We start from the raw sequence: 15,380 nt of genomic DNA on the forward strand, positions 1-15,380 counted from the left end.
CATTTAGTGCTATAAATTTCCCTCTACACACTGCTTTAAATGTGTCCCAGAGATTCTGGTATGTTGTATCTTTGTTCTCATTGGTTTCAAAGAGCATCTTTATTTCTGCTTTCATTTTGTTATGTACCCAGTAGTCATTCAGGAGCAGGTTTTTCAGTTTCCATGTAGTTGAGTGGTTTTGAGTGAGTTTCTGAATCCTTGGTTCTAGTTTGATTACACCGTGGTCTGAGAGACAGTTTGTTAAAATTTCTGTTCCTTTACATTTGCTGAGGAGTGCTTTACTTTCAACTATGTGGGCAGTTTTGGAATAAGTATGATGTGGTGCTGAGAAGTATTCTGTTGATTTGTGGTGGAGAGTTCTGTAGATGTCTATTAGGTCTGCTTGGTGCAGAGCTGAGTTCAATTCCTAGATATCCTTGTTAACTTTCTGTCTCGTTCTGTCTAATGTTAACAGTGGAGTGTTAAAGCCTCTCATTATTATTATGTGGGAGTCTAAGTCTTTTTGTAAGTCTCTAAGGACTTGCTATATGAATCTGGGTGCTCCTGCATTGGGCGCATATATATTTAGGATAGTTAGCTCTTCTTGTTGAATTGATCCCTTTACCATTATGTAATGACCTTCTTTGTCTCTTTTGATCCTTGTTGGTTTAAAGTCTGTTTTATCAGAAAGTAGGATTGCAACCCCTGCCTTTTATTGTTTTCCATTTTCTTAGTAGATCTTCCTCCATCCCTTTATTTTGAGCCTATGTGTGTCTCTGCATATGAGATGGGTCTCCTGACTACAGCACACTAATGAGTTTTGACTCTTTATAAAATTTGCCAGTCTGTGTCTTTTAATTGGAGCATTTAGCCCATTTACATTTACGGTTAATATTTTTATGTGTGAATTTGATCCTGTCATTATTATGTTAGCTGGTTATTTTGCTCATTAGTAGATGCAGTTTCTTCCTAGCATCGATGGTCTTTACATTTTGGCATGTTTTTACAGTGGCTGGTGCTGGTTGTTCCTTTCCATGTTTAGTGCTTCCTTCAGGAGCTCTTGTAAGGCAGGCCTGGTGGTGACAAAATCTCTCAGCATTTGCTTGTCTGTAAATGATTCTATTTCTCCTTCACTTATGAAACTTACTTTGGCTGGATATGAAATTCTGGGTTGAAAATTCTTTTCTTTAAGAATGTTGAATATTGGCTGCCACACTCTTCTGGCCTTGTAGAGTTTCTGCTGAGAGATCCACTGTTAGTCTGATGGGCTTCCCTTTGTGGGTAACTCGACGTTTCTCTCTGGCTGACCTTAACATTTTTTCCTTAATTTCAACTTCTTGAATCTGACGATTATGTGTCTTGGAGTTGCTCTTCTCGAGGATTATCTTTGTGGCGTGGTTTGTATTTCTTGAATTTGAATGTTGGCCTGCCTTGCTAAGTTGGGAAGTTCTCCTGGATAATACCCTGCAGAGTGTTTTCCAACTTGGTTCCATTATCCCCATCACTTTCAGGTACACCAATCAGACGTAGATTTGGTCTTTTCACATAGTCCCATATTTCTTGGAGGCTTTGTTCATTTATTTTTGCTCTTTTTTCTCTAAACTTCTCTTCTCGCTTCATTTCATTCATTTGATCTTCAATCACTGATACCCTTTCTTCCAGTTGATCAAATCAGTCACTGAAACTTGTTCATTAATCACGTAGTTCTCATACCATGGTTTTCAACTCCATCAGGTCATTTAAGGATTTCTCTACATTGGTTATTCTAGGTAGCCATTCGTCTAATCTTTTTTCAAGGTTTTTGGCTTCTTTGTGATGAGTTCAAACTTCCTCCTTTAACTCAGAGAAAGTTGATCATCTGAAGCCTTCTTCTCTCTTGTCAAAGTCATTCTCCATCCAGCTTTATTCCATTGCTGGTGAGCAACTGCGTTCCTTTGCAGGGGGAGAGGCACTCTGATTGTTAGAATTTTCAACTTTTCTGCTCTGTTTTTTCCCCATCTTTGTGGTTTTATCTACCTTTGGTCTTTGGTGATGGTGACGTACAGATGGGGTTTTGGTGTGGATGTCCTTTCTGTTTGTTAGTTTTCCTTCTAACTGTCAGGACTCTCAGCTGCAGGTCTGTTGGAGTTTGCTGGAGATCCACTCCAGACCCTGTTTGCCTAGGTATCAGCAGCGGAGGCTGCAGAACAGCGAATATTGCTGAACAGCAAATGTTGCTGCCTGATTGTTCCTCTGGAAGCTTCCTCTCGGAGGGTACCTGGCTGTGTGAGGTGTCAGTCTGCTGGGGGGTGCCTCCCAGTTAGGCTACTCGGAGGTCAGGGACCTACTTGAAGAGGCAGTCTGTCTATTCTCAGATCTCAAACTCCTTGCTGGGAGAACCACTACTCTCTTCAAAGCTTTCAGACAGGGACATTTAAATCTGCAGAGGTTTCTGCTGCCTTTTGTTTAGCTATGCCCTGTCCCCAGAGGCAGAGTCTACAGAGGTAGCCAGGCCTCCTTGAGCTACAGTGGGCTCCACCCAGTTCGATCTTTCTGGCCACTTTGTTTACCTACTCAAGCCTCAATGGCGGGTCTCCCTCCCCCAGCCTCCCTGGCGCCTTGCAGTTTGATCTCAGACTGCTGTGCTGGCAATGAGGGAGGCTCCGTGGGCTTAGGACCCTCTGAGCCAGGCACAGTATATAATCTCTTGGTGTGCTATTTGCTAAGACCCTCGGAAAAGTGCAGTATTAGGGTGAGAGTGACCCGATTTTCCAGGTGCTGTGTGTCATGGTTTCCCTTGGCTAGGAAAGGGAATTCCCTTACCCCTTGCATTTCCTGGGTGAGGCGACGCCTCGCCCTGCTTTGGCTCTTGCTCGGTAGGCTGCACCCACTGTCCTGCACCCACTGTCTGACACGCCCCACTGAGATGAACTTGGTACCTCAATTGGAAATGCAGAAATCACCCATCTTCTATGTCGCTCACCCCGGGAGCTGTAGCCTGGAGCTGTTCCTATTCGGCCATCTTAAGAAGATAATTCTTACAGGTATACAGAGAAAAACTGTGGAAATGTTCAGATTGTCTTGGAACATTTCTCTTACCATTACATCAAAACCTTTGTCAAATTTTTTCATACCACAAATTCTTTTGGGAGACAATTGGGAGATAGTTATTTCTAGAGTTAAGGAAAACAGCATACATTACATTAATTTTCTTAAACTGACTTTAATCTACCAGTGTTTGGCACATTTAATCAGCCAAAAAAGGTTTCAAGAAAATTAGTTTAGTTATAAAGGGGTAGCTACTGCATTTAAATGAAAAAACAAATTTTTCTTAGATTATTATTATGATATATATCAGTTTCCTTGCTGAAAACTGACATTGACTATATTCATGACAGATTAATCTTCCTTTATATCAATTTATTAGATTATTATTGAGTATTTATGCCCATTATATTGGTTTTTAAGAATATAAATATAACTAAGGGTTGAGTCCTATACACATAGAAATATATTTTATAGGAAACCATATTATGTTATCAAAATATATTTAAAATAAATATTCATATATCAAATAAGATACTCAATTATGTACATTACTATATACATGTGAAGAATTTTGGCCCCAGTTTAATAATGAAAATCATATGCTCTTAAAATTACATTTTGTCATTATTTAATATTTATATATTTGAATTTAACACATTTAGCCTATAAAATTAAATTTATTTTAAAGAGAATAGATAAATACAAATAAAATAACAATAACAGAAAATAGTTCAGTGTGGTTATGTAATGTTGTCAGGGTCATAGAGTATGAAAATTGACTGTTGAATAAATATGGAGACATTTTATGCTCTCTGAACTACATTCAAAAGCTAGAGAAAATTATGAATAGTAACTTCAAGTTCTTATGATAAAAGTGTGTAGCAGGTGCTTTTTCTTCCTGGAAGCATTGGAAGATGTTGGCTCTGAAGTCAGTCCTTCCAATGGAATTGTCCTCAGCTGGCAAAAGCCACTTCACTATGGGAAGTGCTAATGCAGTGAAGCATCAATATCCTTTGTAGGAAAACTCTGCAGGGTGACTCTGAAAGGCCTTCTCAACTCAACAGCTCCATCTGACCTATTTGGAAGTAATGCATCACAGTTGAACTCATTCCACTGCCTAATCCTTTTTTTAAAACACTACCACATGAGTTGATTCTGAGGTCACTCTCCAACATCTTCCAAAATGCATGTCTTCATCAAAGAATAAGATTTCCAAAGAACCCATTCTAGGTGATCTGAGGAAGATAACTTTAAAATGGAACTTTAGAGATGGATCACTCACCAGCCAACTAGCTCGCTGTAGTGAGGGCCCTGTTGCTGTTGGAGGGTAGCCACTGATAGCTCTTTTTTTTTTTTTTTTTTGAGACAGAGTCTTGCTCTGTCACCCAGGCTGGAGTAAAGTGGCATGATCTCGGCTCACTACAACCTCTACCTCCCGGGTTCAAGTGATTCTTGTGCCTCGGTCTTCTGAATAGCTGGGATTACAGGCGTGTGCCACCATGTCCAGCTAATTTTTATATTTTTAGAAGAGACTAATTCACCATGTTGCCCAGGCTGGTCTTTTAATTCCCTATCTCAGATGATCTGCCTGCCTTGGCCTTCCAAAGTGCTGGAATTACAGGCATGAGCCACCACGCCTGGCCAACCACTCTTGATTGCTATAGTGGGAAGTTGTTAAAATCTTCACCTGTGATAAGGATAGGTACTGATGAAAGGTAATGCCTTGTGAGTTCAATATTTCAGGCTTCTGAGGAATTCAGAGGAAAGTAATAATTATAAGGACAATGCAATGAATTAGGTTCTGCTGGATTCCTGTTATGCAGTGGAGGAAAAAAAATGAAAGGCTAAGTGTAATTAATCACCACTTGACCATGGTATGTGAGCATAAGACCTCTTTGGAAAAATACAAAGAGATTCTTATCTTCTGCAGTCAAAGGTCATACCAGCAGATAAAAAGGTTTAGGGCTTATTTAAAAGTATAACAGAATTTCGAGAGGCCTGCATCCTCAGCTATGCCAGAGTCTGAATCCTGGTTGGGAACAAGGGGAATCTTACGGGGGGTGGTTACAACTGGGTTTATAGATTCTATAACCTTGAAGCCTCAAATTTTCCTAAACCATCTGGACCTACGGAACTTGCCTATTCCTTCCAATTAGAGGCAGTCATTTCCATCTTACTTGAAGATGACACAGAAACTTCTTCCCTTGGAGATAACTCACACCCTTCTTAGGAAATAACCCCACCTCCATTCTGGCCACCAGATCCATATAGGGCCAATAGATAACATTACTTGGCTTTGGAATTGTTGGGCTTCTAAGAGAGGAAAAATACTATACTTTAAATTAGCTGTAGACCCCAGCCTGGAGTTAGGGAATTATGTATGGAGCTAGATCCTGAGGCTGCTGGATGAGATGGGATGGAGAATAAGAGACTGAATAACATTGAGGATGGAAAATAGGATCAAGTGAGGATAGTGACACAGATTATTGATATGGAAACATTCCACCATGATACAAGATTTAACACTTAGACAAAGACAGCAGGAAATAGTGTCATACACTGCTAGGATGGCTCTTGGAAACTTGGGGAAAGCAGTGGTCTCCACTAAATAAAGTATAAATGCCCAAACAGCTGTGCAGACAGTGAAAAAAGGACCAAATGACTCAGAGAAGTGGGAATGCTAAAGTGAATATGTCATATAAGTTCCAGAAATATCATCAGCTCACTTTTTCTTTGTAAAGGCTTGGAGAACACCTCTGACTAAAGCAGTAAGAATGTGCTGATGACTGAGACACAAGCATCATTAAGAAGCTCAGTGGTGACTGGACTGTTCTCTGTAGGCAAATGTTGATAGCAGTAGATGCTATTATAGAATTGGCCTCTCTCATAACAGTGGGGATGACAGATTTTCAAAATAATAGAGGCTAGGAGGTAGTTCTTAGTTGTCACAAGAAAAGTAAGCACACTTATTTTTTGTTTTTTGTTTTTGTTTTTGAGACAGAGTCTCACTCTGGTTGGAATGCAGTGGTGCGATCTTGACCCACTGCAACCTCCACCTCCCGGGTTCAAGCAGTTCTCCACCTCAGACTCCCAACTAGCTGGAACTGCAAGTGCCTGCCACCATGCCTGGCTAATTGTTGTATATTTGGTAGATATGGGTTTCACCACGTTGGCCAGGCTTGTCTCAAACCCCTGACCTCAAATGATCCACCCAACCTGGGCCTCCCAAAGTGCTGGGATTATAGGCATGATCCACTGTGCCCAGCCAGGTGCACTTATCTTAATGAATGGCTTGTTCAAATGTATCTAAGACTCCAGAATCACAGAGAGCTATGGAGATGGTTAACAGAACACAGCATCTCTAGGGGAAAATAAGTGGACAGCCAACAAACTATTGCACAATCTACACAATTTAAATAAATTAAAAATGGGTGAATAAGAGTCTGCATATGGCTGCCTAATAAAAAGCCACCATCCTTGTCCAATTACTGTACCTGAGGCAGTTTTCAGACTTTGAGCTTGTTAACTGAAGACTTCAACTGAATCACCAGAAAGAACCCTGAAACACCATAGCAAATGTATATGGTAATTATTCTCTCAGTTCTTTCTACAAAAAACCTACATCCATTTACTTGAATAATCATACACTAGGGAAAATGGACTCCTGAGATACTTTGAGAGATGTGATACACAGGATCCAAATTGACCTGGATATCAGGATTCCGGAGTGGGCACATTGCCATGGATTATCTGGTCATATCACGTACTACATCAACTAAAATTGCCAACTTAATAGAGAGATGGAATGGCCTTTTAGAGAGGGCAATTGAGTTTTACAGAGAAAATATCCAGTAAGGGGTGGGTGCTACCCTCCAGGATGCAGTTAAATTCTAAATCAATGACCATTATTATATGCTGCTTTTTCTCCTTATAGAATACACAGGTCCAAGAACCAAGAAGTGACCTCACTATCATCACATCCAATGACCCACTGGGGGAATGCTTTCCTTCCTGCAACTCTGGGCTCTGCCAGTTTAGAGGTCCCAGTTCCCAGAAAGGGAAAAACCTTCTATTAAGTGACATAGCAAGAGTCCCATTAATCTTTAAGCCATGGCATCAGCTCAGCTACTTTAGGCTTCTGTGTCAGGAAGCAGCAGATAAGAGGAGTTACTATCCTGGTGGGAGTGACCAGCCTATATGAGGCTGTGTTGGTAGGACTCTTGTTACATAGTGAGGCAGGGAGCAATATGTTTGATACCCAGTTAATGCAATGAGTCATTTCTTGGTATTCTCTTGTTCAATTTTGGTCATAAACAGACAAGTACATCAACCTTGGTTTGAGAAGGATATGATGATCAAGGGCTCAAATTTGACAAAATTCTAGTAATGCAACAAGGTAAGCTACCTACACCAAAAAAATGTACTAGCCCAGGGTGAGAGGAATCTGGAATGGCAATAGTAGAAGGAGATGATGGATATAGTCCTACTATAGTTCCTTTTGAAAGTTTTCCCAGGAAGAGACTAACCAGAGTCTTGGAGTAGCTTTTCCCAGATAGATTTATCACACCTAGCAAGTAGATCTGCCTGGATACTGCAGTGCACCAGTCACATCCCTTCCTCGAGACTGAAGCACTCATTCCTCCCACTGCTGAGAGTATTAGCAGATGATTGCTGTCAGCTAGAACTGCCCTCTCTAGAAATAAGCTGTACAGAGCAGGCCCTCCTAAGGTTATGTCTCCTAGTGAGGAGTAACATAAATTGAATGACCTGTTGATAGGGGAGGGGGTGGGTGTATAAAGGCTGAGCACCTTTGCCTCAGGGCAGGACAGCTTTGAGGGGCTATCACAGCTCAGAAAGTTCTGCAAGGCTACTGAGACCTTTTGTAGTTCAACCCTCCCCTTGATCAATCCTACTTCTTTCACTCTCTCACATGTGTTGATCTATAAGGTACTTACCAGAACCATTTCTGCACACACATCTCTGAATCTGTTTTCTCAGAAACCTGTCCTAACTCAAATACAAATATTCGATATATATTTAGTAATATAAAGAATATATATTAAAATAAATTAAGTGATATGTGTTATTTACATTATATATTATTATATATAATTATGTGTATCTACACATGTGCATAGATGTAGGCACACACAAACATACATATATAATCTCCCTTAAAATTATATATTTTTAGCTGTGCTCCCATTTCACTTGTCTTACACAAATGTTGTTCTGGCATGTTGTTTTTAAATCTGAAATGTAAAAAACACTTAGAAATTTCTAAGCATGAGTGAATTCAACAGATAACCTAGCCAGTACAATAAGCCATTGTCACAAAATTAGAATCTTGAAGACCAATGAGCCACAAGTCATCCAGACCAGGGAAGAACAGGTTTGGTCTATTCCTGACTGAGTCTGTTGACACTACCACCTAACAAGAAAACAGCTGGGGATACATCAATAAATGGGTGTTAGAAAGTACAACCCTATTAACTGTTCGGAAGTCATCATTGTTACACTGTTTACCATCCAATTCTGTTTTGTTCCTGAGCTTTCTGAATTCAGAATTTAATCTTTACAAAATATACAGCTCATAACTTCTAAAAATGAGCCTGTGACTAAAGAAATTATGTTTTGAACAAGAAAAAAAAAATTTTTTTTACAATTGAATCAGAGTATCTTTTTTCAAGTCACTAAGGCTAAATTCAGTTAATCTATATATATGATATATATGAAAGGCTAACCACCAAATTAATAAATATTTGATAGATTTTTAAAATCTCAAAACATTTTATGATAATGATGCTGGTATCCCTAAATATCCCAACTTAATAAAACCTGACAGCATATATCACTGCACAGCTAATAGAGTGAATTTAAATGGAAAGTTCCTTTAAGCTTTACGAAAAAGCAGCAGTTGTTCTGTAAATTTACACTACTAAAATTAGAGGCCTTTGAGGTAGCTGTGAAAATATTCTGATGTTGGAAGAAAAAAAAAAAACCCTCAGAATGTTGCAAAACTAGAAATCAAAGTAGGACTGTCAGGCAAATCACATTTGAAAAAAAAAATAAAAAACTTTTAAAGAATGGGGAAATTTTAGATTCTGTTCTTTACTTTGATTCTCTAGGGTAGCTATTACTTCACTACTTTGGTTGGCTTTTTATTATGTTAACACATCAGACAGAATCTTTTCTAAGGACCAATGTCTTTTAAATATTCAGGGTAGCATATGCTCACACACTTCACTATTCTTATGTCCACATAAATACTGTAGGTTATTTCCAGTCCTTTGTAAAAGTTTTTGTCATGTAGAAGCGTTTGATAGTCTGGACAATGGACAAGTGGCATTTTACTTATTTATAATAAGAGTTGAATGTATTATGAATTGGTGAAATAAAAACAAGAAAACAGCGTAGAATCAATAGGAGTTTAAATGAGACTCCAATAATGATAGTAATAATATTATTAATAATAGTAATAGCTAACTTTTATTAAGCATTCATTAAAAGTAATGACAAAAACTGAAATTACTTTTGCACCAACTTAAAACTCTGTGTCCAGGGCTTTGTGGACTATCTAATTTAATCCTTCAACAGCCTAAATAATATGGTATCATTATTATTCTGATTTGCTGACAAGGAAATTGAAGACTCCAAAGTTAAGTAACCTTTCTTGGTTATAATTCAAAGGGGTAAAGCTGGGTGAAGGTGGTAATGAACACAGCAGGTTTAGTATTATACTTAAAGTATATGCTAAGTTTATACTAGCACATGGAACTAAGAACTTGCTGCTTTAAAGCAAGTACACCTTTAAAATTTATTTTTCTCTTAAGAAAATAACCTGGAATATGCCATATCAGAGGTTGGCAAATTATGGCCCTGTAGCCAAAGCTGGTTGAGGAGTGTCTGTATTTATAAACAAAGCTTCACTGAAACTCAGCAACATTCATTATTAATTTACCTATTGTGTTAGACTGCTTTCACACTGAAATGGTAGAGATAAGTAGTGGAAACAATCATTTGACCTCCAAAGCCCAAGGTATTTATGAATCAACCTTTTTCAGAAAATGCTGAGCCTCTGCTGTACAGTCTTTCTTTATGATACATGCAAAATGACACATAATTGGTTCCAATATCCAGTAATAGAAATAGGAGTGCCTTTTAATAATGCCTTTTAGCACTCTTCAAATTAACAAATATAATCTGGAATATAAAATTTGAGATAACATTTAGTCCTGTGCAAGATCATATTTTGGTACAAAACATAGTCTAATAATTTATAAAGTTTTTTATTATTTTTAATATATCAGTTATAAATAATTGGAAAAAGAAGTATATTAAGACAAAGAGGTCTAGTATAGTAGTTCACGCCTGTAATCTAGCACTTTGGGAGACCGAGGTGGAGGATCGCTTGAAGCTAGGAGTTTAAGAACAACCAGTCCCTTTCTGTACCAAAAACATAGCCAGTCCCTGTATGTACCAAAAAAAAAAAAATTAGCCGGGCATGGTGGCACATGCCTGTAGTCTCAGCTACTCAGGAGACTGAAGCAGAGGGATTGCTTGGGTTCAGGAGGTTGAGGCTGCAGTAAGCTCTGAGTTGTGCCACTGGACTTTAGCCTGGTTGATAGAGCAAGACCCTGTTTTAAAAAAAGAAAAAAGAGAAAGAGTAAGTCAGGCAGCTTGATATTAAATTTTTTGGTCACTGGGGTTCGTTGTTTTGGCTAAGGTCTTGAATTTGAGTGTTTTAATTTTAATTTTTTATCTCTATCATGGAACCCTGTTTTATGTGGCTATTGACAAAGAGTTGGAAATATACAAGATTATTTGTACTATATCAACAAATAGAGATACTAATATACTTCTTATCATTGGAAACATCTTTGCAAATGAATTCAATAAGCTGAGTGAAAAAAAAAGTACCTAGTGATAAGTAATACAGTCAACGAGGAATATGCATTTTTGGTTGGGTCGTATATGCACAATTCTTTAAAAGTCATCTATCTCATAACATTGCCATTTGGTTGTTTTTATTTCTTCTAGATTTGGATGATCCAGTAGTAACTGTTCATCAAAGTATAGGTGAAGCTAAAGAACAATTTTACTATGAGAGAACAGTGTTCCTCCGGTGTGTTGCCAATTCCAATCCTCCTGTTCGGTATAGCTGGAGACGTGGCCAGGAGGTCTTGCTGCAAGGATCTGATAAAGGAGTTGAGATTTATGAACCATTCTTTACCCAGGTATGAACTAAGGTACAGTATTTCCACCCTACTCTGCTAGGATACTTTCCTAATTCAGGCAGCATGAATTCATAGCTATTTGAAAACATAGTTTCTCTATTCTGGCCTTTCAAAAACCAATATGTGCTTGCCTTAAAGATTAGAGGACTTAAATATAAAGGACAACTTATTTTTATGTGGTTAAATTTAAAATGTTAACTCTTGAAAACATTTTTTAACTTAATATGTCCTAACATATTTTTTTAATATGTAAGTTTTCCTATGTTTCCCTATAACATACATAGTTATACATTTTGCTGGCTGATTTGGGTTTTGTGGAAAGTATTTCTCAAAAGGAGAGATTTTGATTTCCCCATTTGCAAATGGTGAATAGCTATTAAACACATGAAGAAACCTGTTTGAAATTTATTTGGCTTTAGTTTTAGGAGAGATATATCTTTAATTTCCTTTAGTCATGTTCGCTTTTGACTTGGTTTAGAAATAGAGCTTTAATTGTGCTAAAAATGAAAATATTTAAGGAGTCATTACAATTGTATTTAATAAAAGTTGAATTAATTTTACATAGAATGAATGTAATATGAAATATTATTGTGTAATACACGAAGAGTAAGGAATTAATAAGTCTTCAGGAAGATACTGAAATTTGTGGGAATATTTGCGTGCTGTTATTATAAAGGTTTTTTGATGACTAGAAAGAAGCACAAACCTAAATTAACAAGGAAAAAGTTTTAAATAAAAAAAATGTGGACGAAAGTTCAAAAGTATTGTGACAATGAAAAATAATTTTTAAAATTATATAAATTGGCTGGGCGTGGTGGCTCATGCCTGTAATCTCAGCGCTTTGGGAGGCTGAGGCTGAGACGAGGTCAAGAGATAAAGATAATCCTGGACAACATGGTGAAACCCCATCTCTACTAAATATACAAAAATTAGCTGGGCATGGTGGCATGTGCCTATAATCCCAGCTACTCAGGAGGCTGAGGCGGGAAAATCGCCTGAACCCGGGAGGCAGAGGTTGCAGTGAGCCGAGATCTCGCACCACTGTGCTCCAGCCTGGCAACCAAGTGAGAGTCTGTCAAAAAAAAAAAAAAAAAAAAAGGATATTATATAGATCACAAGATAGGCAGGAATTTGACACATTGTACATACATTTGAGATATCTATATATCCCTAACTAGGAAAATGTATAATTAATCTTTAATTATTATAAATATTTTACTCCACAGTTTTAAAGATTAATACAGCTTTCATATCTAAACTCTAATAACATAAGGTTACTTTGACTTTGTAAATATCCCAGCATCCCATTTTTCACCATTGAATGTATTTCCTTATATGATAAACTAAGGCCTGACCTCTTTCAGATTAATATAATTGCCAATATTTAGACATTAACTGTGGAATAATGCAGTGATTATATAACATCTGCACATGTCATATATATTCCTGTTTTGCAAATAGATTGTAAATAAAAATATGTATTCTTTATTTTTTAAAAGGTATAAAACAGTTTTAACTTGCCAAAATATAAATCTCTGAAAATCAGCATCTCACATGGCATTGCTAGTCAGTTCACCATAACATAGTACCGAGGCCTGTTCTAATCTGATTGTCTCTTGATTTAGGCCACTGTGACACTAAGTGTTCTCTGCCAACGGGTAGGACTGAATTTTCCCCCATACTTTCTGTAATGCTTTAATTCATTCTTCAATTGTTACTAAAATGATTTTTTGGTTTAAAATATTATCCAGATAAATGATCGTCTATTACGTATTTTATTTTTCTATTGTCAATTTATTTTTAAAATATGCACATTATTAAGATTTAGAAAACATCTTTTCCTCTAGAATCTTTTCAAACATGGTAACATTTATAGAAAATAAGGTAATTCTAAACATCTTTTCACTATATGGTTATTTCTTTTTGTTTGCTTGTTTTTGAGATGGAGCCTCGCTCTGTCACCTGGGCTGGAGTGCAGTGACATGATCTCTGCTTACTGCAATCTCTGCCTCCGGGTTTAAGCGTTTCTCATGCCTCAGCCTCCTGAGTAGCTGGGATTAAAGGTGTCCACCACCACACTAGGCTAATGTTTGTAAATTTAGTAGAAATGGGCTTTACCATGTTGGCTAGGCTGATCTCAAACTCCTGACCTCAAGCAATCCACCCGCCTTGGCCTTGCAATGTGCTGGGATTACAGGTGTGAGCCACCATGCCTAGCTATATGGCTATTTCTAACCTGCAAATGGGTCCAATCACTTGGAATTGAACACATGGGCCTTGTCCAGATTTTGGAAAATCTTTCATACTATCAAAATATTTAAGGATTTATTTTAAATTTACTAAACAAGCACAGTCAAACTTTTAAAAAATTGATACATTATAACTGTCCATATGTATCTGGTATGGTGTGATGTTTTGATACATGTCTGCACACTGTATCATAATCAAATCAGGTTATTTAGCATATCCATTACCTGATACATTTGATGTATAATGATGTATATACATTTGATGATAATGATCAAAATATTCTCTTCTAGCTGTATTGAAATATACAGTACAATATTGTTAAATGGTCAACTTATTCTGCAATGGAACACTAGAATCTGTTCCTCCAAAGTGTAACTTTGCACCTATTGACCGATCTCTTTCTATTCTCCCTTCTACCTCCCTTTCTCTAGCCACTGCTAACGATTATTGTGCTCTCTAATTCTATGAGGTCAACTTCTTTAGATTCCACACATGAGTAGATAATATAGTATTTGTCTTTCTGTACCTTGATTATTTTACTTAACATAATGTCCTTCAGATCCATCCATGTTGCTGGCTCTGGGACAGACCCATCATTTGCAGCAATGTGGATGGATCTGGAGGACATTATATGAGGTAAAATAAACATTCATTATTTTATAGCTGTGTTCGTTATTTCATAGCTGAATAGTATTCCATTATGTACATATTCCACATTTTCTTTATCCATTCATCTGTTGATGAACACTTAGGTTTATTACCTATTTTGTCTATTGTGAATGGTCCTGTAATAAATATGGAAGTGCAAGTATCTCCTCAACATACTGTTTTAATTTCTTTTGGATTTATCCAACAGTAGGATTGCTGGATCATATTATAGCTCTATTTTTAATTTTTTGAGGAACCCCTATACTGTTTTCCATAATGGCTGTACTAATTTGCATTCCCGCCAACAGTGTATAAGTGTTCCTCTTTCTCTGCATCCACACCAGAATTTGTTATTTTTTGTCTTTTTGATAATAGCCATTCGAATGGGAGGGGGGTGATAGCTCACTGTGGTTTTGTTTTGCATGTCCTTAGTAATTAGTGATTTTGAGCATTTTTTCACATAACTGTTGGTCATTTGTATATATTCTTTTGAGCAATGTCTATTTACATCTTTTGCCCATTTTAAAATAAGATTTTTTTTTTTTGCTATTAAGTTCTGTGTATTTTCTAGATATTAACCTCTTATCAATTTGAATGCATAGTCTGCAAATATTTTCTCCCTTTCTGTAGGTTGTTTCTTCACTGTGTTGATTCTTTCCATTCATATGCCCAAGCTTTTTAGTTCAATATAATTCTATTTTTCTATTTCTGTTTCAGTTGCCTGTCCCTAGACCAATGTCATGAAGCATTTCCCCTATGTTTTCTTCTAGTAGTTGTGTTATCTCAGGTCTTACATTTAAGGGTTGAATTCATTTTGAGTTGTTGTTTGTATATGAGGAGAAATAGAAGTGTAGCTTTACCTTTCTGCATGTGAATATTCAAGCTTCCCAGCACTATCTACTGAAGACACATTTTCCTTTCCCTAATGTGAGATTTTGGCACTTTTGTTGAAAATTCATTGGCTGTAAGTGTGTTGATTTGGTTATGTGCTGTCTATTCCATTCCATTGGCCTATATGTCTATTTTTATGTCAGTACTATGCTGTTTTGGATACTATAGTATTGTAGAATATTTTGAAGTCAGATAGTATGATGCCAACTTTGTTGTTTTTGCTCAAAATTGCTTTGGCTGTTTGGGATTTTTTGTGGTTTCATACACATATTGGATTGTGTTTTCTTATATCTGTGAAGAATTTCATTGGTATTTTAACAGGATTGGATTGAATCTGTGGATCACTTT

General features: G+C 37.1%; 1 protein-coding gene across 1 annotated transcript in view; it reads left to right on the forward strand.

Annotated features, from left to right (window-relative positions):
• Positions 1 to 15,380, forward strand: part of MDGA2 (MAM domain containing glycosylphosphatidylinositol anchor 2) — a 916,950-nt gene that overhangs the window by 562,227 nt on the left and 339,343 nt on the right. The window contains exon 4 of the mRNA XM_011989775.1: positions 11,047 to 11,243. Coding sequence (XP_011845165.1) covers positions 11,047 to 11,243 — 197 coding nt within the window. The remainder of the gene's footprint in view (positions 1 to 11,046; positions 11,244 to 15,380) is intronic.

The sequence above is a fragment of the Mandrillus leucophaeus genome, unplaced genomic scaffold, assembly GCF_000951045.1.
Source record: "Mandrillus leucophaeus isolate KB7577 unplaced genomic scaffold, Mleu.le_1.0 Scaffold362, whole genome shotgun sequence".
Taxonomy (NCBI): Eukaryota; Metazoa; Chordata; class Mammalia; order Primates; family Cercopithecidae; genus Mandrillus; species Mandrillus leucophaeus.